The 18,027-nt window shown below is 38.3% G+C and overlaps 1 protein-coding gene across 2 annotated transcripts in view; it reads left to right on the top strand.

The window, feature by feature from the left end:
• The window catches only part of LOC135475484 (2-phosphoxylose phosphatase 1-like), a 54,834-nt gene that overhangs the window by 22,996 nt on the left and 13,811 nt on the right, over positions 1-18,027 (top strand). The window contains exons 1-2 of one of the 2 annotated variants that reach the window (XM_064755398.1): positions 11,884-11,895; positions 15,455-15,666. In XM_064755398.1, coding sequence (XP_064611468.1) covers positions 15,591-15,666 — 76 coding nt within the window. In that variant the 5' untranslated portion in view covers positions 11,884-11,895; positions 15,455-15,590. Of the gene's footprint in view, positions 1-11,883; positions 11,896-15,454; positions 15,667-18,027 lie in introns of those variants that run through there. The other variant, XM_064755396.1, reaches the window with a different exon arrangement.

Below are 18,027 nucleotides of genomic sequence, written 5' to 3'. Positions count from 1 at the left end.
CTCATGGGAATACACATGTATGTATATACTTAATTCACAAACGATAAACTTATTTATAGTAATTAAATCGAACGTTTTCACGGTTTTAATGGATGTATGCTTATAACTGTATGCTGTTTCATGTTTGTGTTAAACTGAATCATGCATACATACACATTTCTAAGAGCATGCTTAGCTGACAGTATGTCCAGAGCTCTCAAAGGAGCACTTTATTTCATTATGGAGATGAGCAATGGCTGTCATGGGACAAAGACTGAAGGTTTAGCACAGCAGGGTAAGTCATGTCCTATAGAGAAACTAGTGGATGGGGGAATATGTTGTCTGTGTTCTGGACTAATACAATCATGATTACCCTAAATCTTCCAATCTTTTGCAACATGTCTGCTTGTTTTCGCCAATATACATGTAATTGTGGCAGTAATATTTAGTCTTTTGAGTTTTTTTTTTTTTTTTTTACATGTTTAGTTGATCTACTAGAGAACATATTTGTGTCTTTTCCAAAAGAGCGGGGAGAAAAATGTTATTCTTTGCTTTCATACAGATAGACAAAAAATGACAAAATTCCAGACATTTTGTAGAAGACTCTTAATATCTATCCATAAAATTAGAAAGTGGTTCTTTACACTTTCCTGAATTGATTAAATAGGGCTAAGACTAAAGTGTATAAAGTCTACGCTACCGATGTGTACATAAATGGCTGTTACAAGAAGTTATCAAAGGAAAATCTGATGCTGATTGATATTAACACAGATGTTAAAGGATACTTGAAAAGGAACCATAAAACAAAGAGTATGGTTTAAGGGAAAGGAAGAAAGCTTTGCCAAAGAAATATCATTTTTGAGGCATAATTTATATTTCGTAATAATCTTTCCCTCTATTTAAGCTTTTTTTATACGGTCGGAAATATTCGGAAATGACGTCATTGATGAGCATATAGAAAGGCAGGACCAGCTTGGCTCTTCCAGTTGGGGCTTCAGAGGGCCAACAACAAAGTTGTGTTGATTAGCTACCATCACTGACACATGGACGTCACAACAGCAGGCTACTTAATTTCTAGACTTAAAGACTCAGTATTAGGACGCAAATACCAAGTGTTTCATGTATCCTCTATTTCCTTTGGCATATTTGAGATAGTTTTGTAGAGTAGGTTTAGGTGCTCTGCCTTACAGATTGCTCAGTATTATTTGGTCATGTCTTATGTGTTGATGAATACATGCATAAGCGTATACAGATAGACAAAAAATGACAAAATTCCAGACATTTTGTAGAAGGCTCTAATTTTTCTGCTCATTCACAGATGCCGTCAATGTTATTTTTATAGATGTGACTTGCAAAAGATTGTGTGAATTTTTTTAGTCCCTTACTGGTGAACCAGAGGGACTATAAGTTTACACCTGTCCATCAGTCTGTCTATCTGTCATGAAACACCTCCCTTTTTAATTTTTGGACTGATTTATTATATTGAAGTGAAACTTTTTAACCCATGCATAATTTTTCAGATTGCTTGCTAACGTATAATTGCCTTTTATATGAATAATTATGTTGTCCTCCAGGGATTATTTCTCTTCCGTGACAGGTATAAAAGAATACAGAATTTCTTAACTGTAGATTCAAATTTTTTGTTCAAAAATATTAGGTATAATTAAGATGGGATGGGAAGTAATAGTTTCTGTATTTGGGAAAATGTCTAGAGGATATTTGCCTGTAAGGAGCTACTGAGTTAATTGATTTATGTTTTTGAGAAGATTGCTAAACAGTTGTAAAATCAATACCTTGTCATCAGATGCAGAAATAAGAGAGGTATCCTTGTTTTTGTCCTGGAGTGACCCTAAACTGCAGTAGCTCATTGTTTGGGCTGTCAGGTGGGAACTTGTGAGCTACTTGCAGCAGGAGAGATGTGGACAGTTGACGTCCAAGCACAGACTCCCAGAAGACCAGCAGACTTTAAATGGATCAGAATTATTTAGAGCCAGTGTTGGAGCAATAATGGTTGGCTGGAATACTCTAGGCGTCTGCTGACTTGTTCTTGTTCGTGGAAGGCTTCCTCTGCTATCAACACACATGTGGACGTAAAAAAAATTGATGGAAAAAAGTGTGGGGAAAAAAAATGCCCAGTGGGAGTGAATCCTTTGGAAGGCATTCCTGTAACATGTTTTGATATCTGTTCAATTCTCTTGCTCAGTCCACAGGCTTTCCACTGATGCTAAAGAATTGATCAATACATTTTACGTAAAATTTCCAAATGCTTGCTGTAGCTTGGGGCAAATCTTACTACCAAACCAGCTTTTTTCTCTAATCCATTGTGATAGCAGGAAAGGATTTATATAAACTTGTTTCTATATGAAACTGAAAGGAATTCTGCTGCAGGCGAATCTGTCAAACGTTGTAATTAATAAAGAGCTTTGATGTAAAGAGCATGAAAAACATACATGTGACAGTGTTTGACATATAAAAGAGATCCAACCCACACATTGATTCTGTAGATACTGGCCTGCAGACAATTTGTACACATTATTTTTTATCAGCTTAATATAAAAGTGAATAAATCTTAGTGGTACTGCCTACCAGTCTTTGGTTATACATGAAGTATTGCTTAAATGGATTAATCAAATTTACTAGTATCACATATTACGTGGATCAGTCTGATAATGTTGCATTGATGGATGAGTTGTATTGTAATGAATATATAATCCTGACTGTTACTGTATACGTGTACATGATGTATATGTAAAAGCGGAAGACTTATACGGAGTAGTGTTGTGCAAAGGCATGAACTTGGTGAAATGTAAGTGGTATTGTGAATGATACTAGTACCTGTATGTACTACAGGTAAGTGACAAACCTCTTGATGTCAGGCTACAGTTGAGCATATTATTGGTCAAAGACTACAGCGTTATAAGGGAATAGTTAGTAGTGTGGACTACTTCAGGCCAGCGACTACCCATCCTTGGCAGCTCTAATATATGTATGCATAATTTTTAATGTGTCCAAGATTAAACATTAAAACTGAACATCAAGAATTGACACATAGCAGTAATTGTTTTTAATGTCAAATATATGAATGTATATATAGCCAAAAAAAGCTTTGAATCTTGTTTTCCGTGCTAAATTTTTGATTTCGTTATGATCTTAAAATAGTTATGATATAATGTTGGTGGCCATTGCCGTGGCCTTTGCCCTTTTTCTCTCACATGGCTGTCATTATACGATGGTCTATTTGTATCTGAGTGGATTAGCCCTTTGGCTAACAGTGGGCATTGATCGATTATTAATGAATATTGATCACTTTGGTAATTTAATAATGGTTCAACCCTCAGTTGGATGGAGATCGTTAACGTGCAATTATTTCTGGATTCTGATCGTCCAGGTTCATGCTTCTGCTCAAGATCCATGAAAAATCATGCATTCAGTCTTTATAAAAAGTCAGTTTAGTTGTCATTTTAAAGGGACAGTTCTAAAACATCTTGGAAATTGACGACCGTAACTGTGTTTGCGAAATCGAAATGAAGCAGTTTGCTGGCATGGGCTGTGAAAGATGAGCCCATTATCTGCAGGACCCACTGCTGTACTACAGCTCTTTTCACGCCTTGCCTCTCACGCAGACGACACTACGTCTCTTCTGAGTGGAGTCAGTGAAGTGTTGGCCAGATTCCTCAAGTCTCTCTGACTCCCAACTACAGACAGGGACTTACACTTCTTAAGCCGTGCCGGCCGGGCCAGCTCGGGTGTAAGGATACTATTGGTGTCTACAGCAGCACATCTTCCCCCAGGGTGCTGACAGCTGAGTACCCATAAGTGTGTCATAGAGTGATGTATTTGGGGTAAGTGCTTAAACTACACATACATGTACAGGCCTTGAAACTTAGCTCCAATGATATTGTACAGTGCTGTATACATGCAGTGTTGCTTAACAAAATTACTTTTGTTAAAACAATTTGGATTAGTTTAATCTGTTTTTAATTGATAACTTAGTACATTAGTCAAGTACTTGTAGGGGTCAGTTTCCCTCATTAATCGTGTTGACAATTGTTTGTCTTTTCTCCTTGTGAATAAAAAAGTGCTCGGAATTTGTTAAACATTTGTGTGTTTGAAATGTGGTTGACCTCCTTTAAATCTGTTATTGCCGTGAACGCAATCAGTATTAAAGGCGCTGAACAATGATAGCATTGATCTCTGCCCATTTTTACCCAGTTTCCTCGAACGTACTTTTTAAGCCAGTACCTGTCCTCTCGTAAAATTGAACTGCCCTTAATTACTAAAATAGAAACCTCAGCCACACAAACACCTTTGACTCCATTGGGTACACACGTACATGCTTTAATTAAGTCTACATGTATATAGTACAGCTTGCTTTGGACAGGAAATTTCTACATTTGCTGCTGTCATTGTCTGGGGGACCTTGGTGACAATAAGGCAATCCACACCGCTTTTGGGGTTGATTGTTTGGTCTAAAATTCTTTGAATACATGTGCCTCCCACTGATATACTGTACGGAAAGTTTCTCATACTCACCATTTGGCAGAGGTTTACCCTTGGGTTTCCATTTTGGCCAAATTCATGGTATAAATTGAAAGTTCCTCAAAATGGTGTCAATCAACTACATACACGCATCAAGTGAATAAGTAAGTGAGTGTCACAATTTGTCCAGAACCTGACTGTACATTTCTTTATGTTTCTCATAGACTAGCAAACCTGGTTAATGCATCACTTTTTAGTACACAAAGGCAGGCAAATGGATATAGTCAAACAGCCAGGTTATATATGTATATGTATATTTTGTACTCAGTCTGCCATGTAAACATGTGATATGCAGTGTATATTGCCAAGAGTTGTAACTGTAATTGCCTGAGGTCATCTGTTTTAGCCCAAGGGCAACTGTTATAATCCAAGGTCAAATGTTATAATTTGAGGTCAGCAGTTATGGTTTGAGGTCAACTGTTATAATCCGACGTCAACAGTTATCCATAATTAGTTATTAGCAAAGGGGTGGTGGGGGGGGGGGGTCTTATGGAATATCAGCATCCAGTCATCCCCTATTATTCCGTTGTAGAAAGGTGAGAAGGTTCAGTTGTGCATACTAAACCAACTTTTGATGTTTATTTTTGACAAGAAGATGTGTATGTGTGACAAGAAGACTTAATTGCCATGGAATAGTCAGTAGTTATTTAACATCGTTAAAATATTATAATATTAAATGTAATATATTACATTAATGTTAGCCTCATAGTAGGTTCATATGACTTCATTGGCATATGCTTTGGGGGTGTACATCATGCATTGTGTGATCAAGCTTACACTGGTGTTGATATGTTAATTAAAGTGAAAGGAAATTAAAATATGGAGTAAGGTTCATCATAAACAGACAACTGAGAACTGTGTGAAAGAATAATTTCATTTATTTTTTCAGATTCTTGAAAGAGTGTTGAAAGGCATTTAAATATTTGAATACTACAGTAGGCTTCATATTGACGGTATCAAGGAACAATGACACCACATCACCTTTTTTGACTGATGTTCACCAGAAGGAAGGAATTTTTGGACACATTATTTCAGTAATCTTTTACTCATAGGTAAAAAAGATTTACTCCAACTGTCACTGTTGTGATTAGAGTTGGATAAACTTCCTGTGATGATCCTAACCTCTGATATTATAGACCATAAAGCAAGCTCACCATAGAATTCAAACATTTGAATAACTCTTTTCACAAAAATCTAAAAAAAATGAAGGAAAGTATATTTATGCATAGTTTTAGAAGGCCTATTTAGTGATGCCTAATTTGATTTTTAGAAGTCCTTTCCCTTTAGGCTGCTGGGTATAAATGACCATGCCGGGATAAGCTGGTGTTGGCATAGGGGTATATCATACCTTTCCATGGCTCATCAACAGAAGACACAATGCGTGGCCATCATGTTGGTATCCAGTGTTGTTTATAATCGAGCTCTCCAATGAACATGTAGGTGGATACATGCAGCTAGGTAGGCATGATTATAGTAGAAGTACTTTGGGGTAGAGCAGGTCCAACAAAACAGTCAAGCAGGGAGAATCAGTGCTGACCATCCTCAGATGTGTGATTGATCATCGGTTTTCATATGGGTGACACAAAATTCCTAACCTGAGCACTGACTAAATCGTGGTAAAGGGTATAGTAAAACATAACACGGACAGTATGAACGTAAATCCTTCAAATCATAGTGTTACATAAAACACTTTGTTCGGATGAGGAACATTACAGTGTATAAATTACAGTGCACTACTATTTGCACTTTTGCACTACATGACCTGTGATTCTCAGTTGCCATTGGCTGATTCGGCAGGTTAAAATGTTGACATACACTTGTCAGAGCTGCAGACCATGCCCACAAGGGGTATATGAAATTTAAACCCTGTGCAGGCTGATGTCATTTTTCTTTGTGACGCTAAATTTGTTCCCCGCTTCGTGACGCAGCATTCCATGGTGCGTCACTGTGACGTCATGCCACTATACCAGCACAGTCTGCAGACAACATAGCTAGCATAATTTTTCTTAGCTCAGCTTTACATACACACAAGACTCATACGACCACTCACACACAGTTCTCAGTGGATTTCGCTGTCAGACTAATGCTTCATACTTGTATATTGCTATATTATATGAACATTGGTCTGTGTATATAATCACCCCATGGATTTGACTGACATCAGAAACTAATATATTTAGGTGAACAATGGTGCCCATGCTGGCAGAAGTAATTAGGTGATTGGTAAATCAGCTGTTAACGCTCCCATTGAACTGTTTAAGTGAGATTTAGTCTTTACTTCAAAATAGTTTAATTTACTAAAATTGTGATTTTACCTTTTAACGAATATTTATTTTAAAACTCAGAGAGTTGTTTTAGTTCTTCACAACAAATTTGAAAACCAGCATTTTGATTTCAAATCTAAGTACCGACATAAATAAGTTAAGACTGCTTACAGTCTGACATTATTAAGTGTAAGTCAAGTTTGTGATCTTATTGGACAAATCATCAGATGACCGTGTTGAGGTACCTGTACATACTCCTCTCACTCTGTACCTTGGGATCGATGGATGATGTTCCAGCAAGTCCAATCCCTTTGAGATGTTAAAAAATGGTTGTACCAGTTCACTCTCGACAACACCCATAAATGTTCATACACATGTGTTTACAGCATAATACAAAATGTTCATACGGTCGCTGTGAGTTCATGTCCAGCTCATGCTGTCTTCCTCTCCGGCCGTAAGCGGGAAAGTCTACCAGCAACCTGCGGATGGTCTTGGACTTCCTCCGGGCTCTGCCTGGTTTCCTCCCACCATAATGCTGGCCACCGCCAATCAAATAAATAAATAAATAAAATGTTCATATTTGATGCAGTCTGTTCATTTTACCTACGTCACAAAAACAGCTTTACAATACTGGTACATCAGAAAAACAGTTTTACTTGTGTCCCCCACTCAGTAGCTACACCTGCTCTTACATGTTATGTCACCTTAACAGTTTTACTTACATGTACATGTATGTCTCCACTACACCTGTAATTTCTGTTACTCTGTAGCTACACCTGTAATTTCTGTGACAAGTTTCGTCACCAGAACAGTTTTACTTACGTCCCCCACTCAACAGCTACACCTGTAATTTTTGTCTCAAACTTTATCAGTGCAAACAGTTTTGTTTATCTCTGCCACTCTCAGCTGTGCATGTAAATTTTGCTAATATAAATACAGTATTCATGTATCTCTTTGACTTCCATGCAACTGACCTGTGATTTCAGTTTCATGGTTTCATCACCAGGACTATTTGACATACTCCTGCACTCTAGAAATATTATCTCACAGATAGCTCATGTACTCCGACAACTGCATTATGCATCCATTATCCTTGCTGATGCAATCTGAGTTCTATTTTTGTGAAGTCCTAAAACCTACATGTATATATTATCTGCTTAAAGTCTCCTGGCTTTTACAACTTTTGTACTTTGTTTGAAGCACTTAAGGGGGAACAGATTTCCTGCAGATTACCTTGTGTATGAATGTATACATGTAGTTAAAACTTCCAGGTTGACAGTATTAAGCAAAGTGCACTTTCTCTCACCTTATAGGCATATCTGCATTGCATTTATTCGACACTACCCGTGTTTACAGCATATATGTAGCTGTAACCCCAGAACTTCAGTGTTCGTTATTTTTAGCAACCTGCACATACAATGTTATATAACGGGGAAATGATGAGTTTTTCTTCATGGAGATATAGGTCAGTTTAGAAAACCTCAACAGCATACAGTTTTGTCTGATTGTCTGGGCTGTTCAGATATATACGGGTTTCTTTCGGTAGGTAGCCTATGCTGTAGCTCTATCTGTCTTGCCTATATGGTGAATACCCCATGGCATTTGTTGTATGTGTTCCCACCTTATCACTCAGGTGTATTGTCATCAGCTAATTACTGTGCTGCACTGTAGTATGAATTTACATGTTGTCAGTGAGTGTTATTCAAGGCGCATACATACTCTCCAGTGAAGTATTCATGCATTCGGCATGTCGTTAGACCAAATTTTAGCTGGATTGGGCAACATTGTGGTCTTATGTTTTTTTTTTATGACAACACAGTTAATTCTTTATTGACTGGTTGGCCTGTGTAACACAACAAATCCTGTACTGTAATGTTACAACCTTCCCCTCTGAATAAGTGTTGCATTCTGACGTGTCTGTCACGCAATTGCGAAGCCGCTAATCTTTTACCAGATTATCACTTCTGAACTAGTCTCATCAATTTTTGAATTGCCAACGTAACTCAGAAATTCTTTTTGGCCGGTTTTATGGGGAATGCATAAAAAATAGGCAAAGAGAATTGATCTCGTTCACATCAGCGTGAAGATCTGCATGTAAAGGTAACTTTTGGTTATCAGCGTGTTTTGCTAATGGGATTTTTGCGTGCTAACGAAATTACTCTACGTGTATTTTGGGCATTATTCAATTATTGAAGCTGCAGAAATTCTGACCTCTTTCGTTTGAGCGTTGTTTGGAGGAGAGAATGGCTGGAGAGTAGGATTTCCCAAAAGATGTAATATTTTGTAGACATATCTTTATCACCAGAGCATGAATTTCTGATACATGTTGATGTTTTTACACAGGAATAATTGTGTTAATAATCCTTGGAGATTCCTGGTAGTGTGGATAAATTCATCCTAAAATCTATGTTCCTCTCCGGCCGTATGTGGGAAGGTCTGGAAGGAACCTGGTCATGGGTTTCCCCCGGGCTCTGCCTGGTTTCCACCCACCATAATGCTGACCGCCGTCGTCGTATAAGTGAAATATTCTTGAGTACGGCGTAAAACACCAATCAAATAAATAAATAAAACCTATGTAGAAAGCTCTATACAGGGGAAACACTTAAAACAACAGCTTGGACGTCATGCAGTGTGTGGCACACTCAGATAAAGCTTTTGATATTTTATTATGGTTTTACTAAGCTACATATAAAAGAACAGGAGAGAGGGGTTATGTTATGTACATTTACAATGGAATTACACATGTTTCCTCAGAGGGAATGACACCCTGGATTAAAAATGAGTAAAGAGCTGTCATTATCTCCATAGAATGTCAGTGGTTATTATCATATAATATATATATATATATATATCTTGTGAAATACTGCTTGCCTGAATATCTTTGTTTTTGACTATTTTAATTGTTTAACCTCATATGCCCCATCCTTACCCCTAAACCATTACAGTGTCAACCCTAGTATAGGTGGTACCCCATGCTGTGTCCAGAAGAGAGTGTCAATCACTGTAATGTTGACTGCCACATCTTTCTTGAGAATGCATGTTTAACAAAATCTGAATATAGAATGAAAGATGCAGTCTTTTTCCAGAGTTGCGCTATTAGCCTACTACAGTAGGTCAAAGTATTCAGTGGGATTGAATCACAATGTACTCAGATCATCATGTAGTTACATGCATGTACCCATGAGTATTAAGTGAATTGAATCACAATGTACTCAGATCATCATGTAGTTACATGCATGTACCCGTGAGTATTCAGTGGAATTGAATCACAATGTACTCAGATCATCATGTAGTTACATGCATGTACCCGTGAGTATTCAGTGGAATTGAATCACAATGTACTCACGTCATCATGTAGTTACATGCATGTACCCGTGAGTATTCAGTGGAATTGAATCACAGTGTCCCTAAATCATCATGTAGTTACATTATGAGTATTCAGAGATAAGAAGCGATACATGCGTATATGCAAAGAAAGGATATGTGATCAGCACAACCCCTCCCTGACTCTGTCCCATCCGAGCCCCTTTCTGATTTTGTATCTCTTTGACTTTAGTCCGTATTTGACCTCAGCCCTTCTCTGACTTACAGCCTCTCTCTCACTTTGTCCATCTTTGACTTCAGTCCCTGTCTGACTTTTGCCCTTTTCTGATTTTGTATCTTTCTGACTTCAGTCCCTGTCTGACTTTAGCCCTTCTCTGATTGTGTATTTTTCTGACTTTAATCAGAAAGAAATCTTTGACTCCAGTCCCCTTCGGACTTTACTCCCTCTCCGACTTTAGTCCCTCTTTGATTTCAGTCCCTTTCTGACTGCTCCTTTAACTCTAGTCTGTCCCTGACTTTTTCCCTCTCTGACTTTGTTCCTCTCTGCTTCCAGCAGCCTAGGATCACTCTAAGATCAACTCATATGATAGGTTTGATAAGAATTACTAAAGCGTCACCTGATGTGGGTGATTGATACATACTGATTGCAATCATCTTTACTCGTTCACATGCTTGTCATTGGCTCCTCAGCTCCTTAATACTCTAGTATTTTAAAACATAATTGGTTGAGAGTTTAAGCACTTTAATCATGTTAATTACACTGTTTTGATAGCATGTCTCTGATCTATTCAGATCATATGCAAATAATATACAGAATATACATCATACAGTGGAAGCCTCCCTGACGTTAGATAAGTGTATACATGTAAGTGTGTGTATGTATGTATATATATATATATATATATATATATATATATATATATATATATATATATCGTTGCATTTCCTCAAGGACTTCTCTGGTTCAGTTGGCAGAAGTCATACCCGTGGGCCATAGCCTATGACTAGCTTACTTTATGATCCACACATACATTCATATGACATAGATCACTGGCTTCAATCTGTACCTCTTTCTACATGTACATGCCGCTTGACTGTGGTGTTAAGTCAGGAAATTTGTGAAGTGCCATCTGGGCTGCTCCAGCCACAAACCTGATTTATTAATTCAGTCCTACATGTAAATCAAGTAACACAATAATTGAAAGATACTTTTACTTGAGAGTTTGAAAGTTTTCCTCTGATGCATGTAGGTACTTCAGACTGAGAGCCTATAAACCATCCTGAAAGTACTGAGTGATGAGGCCAGCTGCATCTACCCTAAACCAAGCTCTATACACGTTACTCATGTCACTGTCACAGTATTAAAGACAGGCTCACACTTTCACACCTACATGTAGATGTGGGAACAGCTGAAAATAGCTGCTTCTCTCGTTTATTATCTGCCCCTGACAGCCTTAGGCCTGGGGATTTTGTGTTAAGATGAAAAGTGAGATACATCTGAGTATTAAGATACAAGCTGTTGCCCCTCTCCACCCCTAGCTTCACTGGCTGGGTATACACACATCGAGTATTTCATGACACTAGCTCTGCACACCAGACACTAGGGATTGGAGAAGAGATTATAGACCCAGCATATGTTGTTGTGCATGCATGCATATTCTGGACAGGTAAACTAGCGTCCCTATTGGATTTTATAGTATACACCTCAGAGCATGCTTTGAAGACACTTACCGCACTTCCCAGTGTGCATTGTGTCGTAAGCCAAGCTGTTTCTAATCAGGCACATAAGGTAAGGGTCGAAGTATATATGTATGTATCTTTAAGTTCAGAGAAATTGTCACTTAGAAAGATGGCATTAAGTGGAAGAGTTTTTACCAGGTTTTTTGACAAAACCCACCAGAAAGTGCAAGGAAATACTCCCAGGAACAGGGGAATTACTAGCAATTGATTTGATTGTGCTGCAGTTTTCTACCCTTTATGCACCCTTTCCAAAGCATCTTTGACCTGTCTGTATGGTAACACGGTAGTTCAAATGTGGGAGAATGTACACAGCATAATAATTAGAGAACTCTGGTTTTGTAAGGCAGGAAGTGTTTGTGCTTTCTCAGTACAGATAGTGGTTAGTAAGAGATTCATGTAAGACTATGTACAGAATCAGTCGGATTTTGCCAGTTTAGGGTTTCATCTACTTGTAAGCCATGCAACGTAAGATGGTTCACATTTTCAGTTTGCGGATCATGAATTGTAATCTTCAGAGGATGCTGACAACATTTTTTTACTTGTATGTGATGTTCCACTCGGGGCTGTCTTTGTTTTATTTCCATTAGAAATCATAATTTTTTTCGTCTGAACACTGTTGACGTATATTTTGAAGGTGGGGACAGTTAAATGTCATCAGTGTAAAATTCAACATCACACAAAGATCAAATGTAAGTCATTTAGATAAAAGATGACTAGTAAATGACTGAGAATTGCAACCTGGAGAACGACAGATATTACATTAGAACTATCACTGATTTGTTGGAACCATGAAGCAGTTTTATATCAACATACATTTATATTATGTACAGTGTTTATAGTATGGTTATTTGAGGCTTAAATTCTGCTGATTCGACATTACCTGTATATCTGCAGGGTGATCAAAACAGGCAAGTAGCAGGCCGCAGACGGCTGTATACTGCCGTCGACTTAGCCGCCTACTTTGAATGTCTTACTATTTAAATCAATAGTAATTGTGGCATAATTACTTTCAGTTCAGTTGCCTACTTTTGAACTCCCTCTCTAATTCTAAATAAAAACCCTGAATCTGTGAAGAAGCTTAAATTTTGACATTGTGTGGTTGATTATAGAAAGTGGAATTTAATAGCCAAGCCATTTGAGAACAGTTTTATGTGTTGCCATACAAACATTAATACCTTTTAAAAATGAAATGCAAATTAAGAGCACCTTAGGTAATAAAACAGTTGTAAAACATGAGATTCTCTGGTACTCTGTGCTTATCCACATGGTATCAGTGATGTGGCTTCAAATATTTTGTTTCATGTTCCATTCGGCAAAGGCATTCTGTGATCCGTATGTAAATGTATTGTGAATGTTGAAATCTAACAGTCTCAGTGTGTTATGTGACAAAAACCTGATGTGGATTTTACTAGGTTGTAAAACATTCTAAAAAATAAATCAAACTGTTTTTATAGACAGTGTGTAGTGGTCTTTCATCTGACATATACCTTACGTTTAATTAATTTTTTCTTTGCCATTAAAACAATGTTGATCTCTTTTGTTTATTTATTTATTTGTTTGGTGTTTTATGCCACACTCAAGAATATTCCACTTATGCGACGGAAACCTACGGCCATCCGCAGGTTGCTACAGACCTTCCCGCTTACGGATCTCTTTTGTATATTAGAAAATATGTTAAGGTAAATGTTTAAGTACTTTATGTATTGACCGAAGGTTTTGCATTCATGTGTCTCCTACAGGAGAGCTCTTTGATGGCCTTAATTGCTGCCAGATGTTCTTTTGACAAATTACATTCAGTGTTGATTTTGATTTTATTGTCTTAAATATTTAATTTCTTTCTGTATGCCTGAGGCCATACCTATAGTGACATACAATGTACAGTACAGCCAGATCCTATCCATCAATCTTGCACCCAGTCTTCCCATGGTTCATGTATCATACGCCCACTACACTCCGACCCTGGCCGGGCCCTGATCAAACACGCTGTCATCTTCCACCTACCATTGGCGTAGGGTCTGGCCACGGTCTGTCGACAGTCCATCCATGATAGTTCCATGGTCAGCATATCATTTTGCGACAATCAGTCACTTGCTGGAGTTTGATGTAACGTCATCAGGCGTACACTGTAGGCCTTAAATTATTCGCGCGACTTTGTCTATAAATTTTTAGAACTTTTTTACGTAAAAAAGTGTTTTCAATGTTTTGAACGTAACATTTGCACAGACGAGGCTGATATTTTGTGAAAGGTAATTATTTGGGCTGTTCTAAAGTAACAGCAATAATTATATAATATAATATATATATATATATATATATATACACATATATATATATATGTATATATAGGCCTGCGGCCTCCATCACGTCATCACTGGTTTATGAAACTGCATATGATTGTGCTCTTCTTATAATAAACATGTTTTTGTGCTTATAAAAATTAATAACCGATAGGATTGACAATTTTGAAATTGGGGATACAATTGAGGGACTAGGGATTAAAGGAGAAAATAGTAACATGCTGACCTTTTTATACAGTGTAGGCGTTGTGTCATGTACTGATATGACATTACATATACATTTTCAATAGAGGTTTTTTAAGCATGTATAAGCACTTAGGCTGGCACACATCACATAGTAAAGTTAAATGTTCTTGCATAATTTTGTATCCGGTATGAAACTGTGATAAATTTACTGAGCCCACAAACTCAATTCCATTTCCAAATTCTGGAACACTGCAACGGTTGTATAGAGCGGTCATGTACAGGGCGGTGGACTTCAGAGAAAGCAATGTGTTGCATATACGTATATTTGTGGGCACATAACTCTGCCATAAATCCCTCTAAGTAGGCTTGTTATTTAATACTTAGTGAAGTAATTTATATTATAACAAAATATCGTGTACTCGAGACGCCCGGTACAAACTTGAATCGCCTGTAATCAAGAGAATAGTGTGTATAGGTGGCAGCCCAAAACATTTGGGGTCCCAAACAGGAAGCAATTAAAACATGAATTTTGTGTGAAATTTGTGTGTAAGTAAATATACTGCGAGCCATCAGGGTGTTCATAACAGACGTGACGGTTTACGGGAAATCAGTCCTTATTAAACCATTTTAATGATCGTGGGCTGATGGTGGATTGATGGTGGGCTGATGACCAAGGGATCACCTCACGGTACGCGTGTAAAGGTGCATGGTCTCCTGTATTTATTGGCCAGTAAAGAACGCCTGGATGACTCATTCCATGGTTAAATTGTTGTTGCAGATCCTAGCTGGATGATTCTCCTAGATAGTAACTATCCTAGCTCAAACCTTAATCAAATGTTCAGCAAAACCAGAATTTAATGCAGTCATAAACAATGTTTTTTTGGGGGTTTTTTTGAACACTTATCCTTCAGTAAAATTTGCAATTATATTGGTTTCAGTAGTTTATGTTTACAATGCTTCTTTTTTGTCCGAGGCATGCTGTTGATCACGGACTGTGTGTAAAGCCAGATGACCGGCTGACATGTTTATGACAGTAACTCACATAGCTAATAATCATGTTCTACCATCTACCTGTGTGTGAGCAGTGGTCATGTTTTCTCACCTCCCTGTGTTATTTTGTTGCAGTACTTGTCTGTGATCCTCAATACCTTGCTCACTGGGAGCGAACAGGAAGACCGACAGTCTCTGGATCTCACAGAGTGAAGATGACCACGTCTACCCTCCAACCCCACATACCTTAGTACTGCAGTTGTTGTAAGAGATGCGACTTCGTTGGCTTTTCCGCCGTTCCATCACAGGATGTATCGGCCTCTGGCTCATCATGCTCACCATCATATGTGAGTCCCAGTGTTGTTTGTTTACTTGTTTGTTGTCTTATGTTGTTTTCAAAATACTATATTCACCTTTGTGGTGGCATTTAGTTTAGGTTCACTGTTGAAGACTACTGGGTAGATACATGTACCCCAAGGGAAATCATAACGCATGGCCAAGTATGTAACAATTCTTCCAACATGAAACCGTTAATACTACTTTGAGAGTGTGACATTGGAGAGTGAATGTGCTGTCTGTGCTTTTTTATTCACTCTACCAGCGAGACAGGATCACAATGTACATGTTGAAATAAAATTTTTTGGAATGGCTGTGTTCTGCTGCTGCCTCTTTGCTACCTGTACCTGCTTTGTTTGTAACAAAAGGTGTAAAGAACTCCATCAGTCGCTAGGGAAACAGTTTGAGGGGTTTTGCGCCTGTTAGACAGAAACTACTGTTCCTGTTCCCCAGGAGGGACTTTCATCTTCATGAGGGCTGTCTGGCGTTGACGTGATCTGTCTGCTCAGCTCTGATCCACGCTCGCCTGTTTTTGCATGGATATGTACATGTATGTAGGTTGTAGACTGGCAAGTCTGCATACTGGATGTATCCAAGTTCCAGTCTACTTTTGCATCAAAAACTCAAATGTATGTAGGATGTACATATAACATGTTTATTTCATGTACATGTATATTTTAACACTTGCCAATATTTAATTGAAAAGTATAGTTACCACCTTTGTCATCTGCTCCTGTACCCTCCTGTAGCCCACATTTAACAACTGCTGCATGAATTATTCACACCTGTGCATGAATATCTGAAAAGAAAACAGAAGCCTATCAAATCTTGCCTCTACTTTTGTAATATACATTCTTGTACCTGTGTTGTACTTTAACAGCTAATGTCACATTTGAAAATCTTGTAGATCTGGTGCCACTTGGTTAGGTCTGGTACCACTTGGTTAGGTCTGTTGGCACTTGGTAAGATCTGACGGCACTTGGTTATTTCTGATGTTGCTTGGTTAGATCTGATGGCACTTGGTTAGATCTGATGGCACTTCAGTGGTTAGATCTGATGGCACTTGGTTAGATCTGATGGTACTTCAGTGGTTAGATCTGATGGCACTTGGTTAGATCAGATGGCATTTCAGTGGTTAGATCTGATGGCACTTGGTTAGATCTGATGGCACTTCAGTGGTTAGATCTGATGGCACTTGGTTAGATCTGATGGCACTTCAGTGGTTAGATCTGATGGCACTTATGTGGGTAGATCTGATGTCACTTGGTTAGATCTGATGGCACTTCAGTGGTTAGATCTGATGGAACTTCAGTGGTTAGATCTGATGTCACTTGGTTAAATCTGATGGCACTTCAGTGGTTAGATCTGATGTCACTTGGTTAGATCTGATGGCACTTCAGTGGTTAGATCTGATGGCACTTCAGTGGTTAGATCTGATGGCACTTGGTTAGATCTGATGGCACTTCAGTGGGTAGATCTGATGTCACTTGGTTAGATCCGATGGCACTTGTTTCTAAGATTTAATTGCACTTGGTTTAGATCCTGTAGCTCTTGGTTTACATCCAGTAGCACTTGATTTACATCTGGCTGCATTTGACATAGGTCTGCTTTTGATGCACATTTAAAAGTTGTGCACATGCAGACTTTAAGTGGTTCTCAATACACGACGGCCATTTTGACAAATTCCAGGGCATAATAATCAGAAGTACATGCTATACAGAATGTACTGGTCATATGGATACAATACAGGGATATGCATTTTAATACTGTGCATATAAGACCCATTAGTGGTAAAATGCATGTTTCGTGTTGATACAACTGTTCAGATGCAGCCGCCGGAGCATGTTCAGGATGCTGGAGGTGTGAAGCCTGCTACATGTACATGTAGGCCAGTCTCTGTGGGAGGCATAAATGGCTGCGTTTATGGTCGGTGTTTTTTTTTTATCTGATGCACCTCGTTCTCGCTAATTGCATTCACAAGGGATATGTTAAGAGAGGCCTTGGTGAAAAGCTGGGGGGATTTTCTCATGAATTCATACATGTTCAGGTCTGCATAATTTGCCTGTTTCCTGCAAGTGACTGAGTGGCATACATGTGTACCAGCTGCTGTGATGTTTGGAATCACGTACCGGTACATGTAACTTGTGTCTGCGGTATCATTAAGTGTCTGTCGCAGGAACAAGAACACGCACATATACATGTGTACTAAAGAGATGATATAGCTTTGCTTTTACCATATATGCAGGAGGTAATTTATTGCTCTGTGGACAGTCATAAGCACCTCAAAATACACACAGTCACCTGCTAATCAAGATGAAAGTTGCACAGAATTTTATTCTTTATGTGAATGGCTTTGTATGAATTGCACAGGT

This window comes from Liolophura sinensis, chromosome 9 (assembly GCF_032854445.1).
Source record: "Liolophura sinensis isolate JHLJ2023 chromosome 9, CUHK_Ljap_v2, whole genome shotgun sequence".
Classification (NCBI taxonomy): Eukaryota; Metazoa; Mollusca; class Polyplacophora; order Chitonida; family Chitonidae; genus Liolophura; species Liolophura sinensis.
Note: the sequence above shows the minus strand (reverse complement) of the source record. Positions and strands in the feature narration are given on the sequence as shown.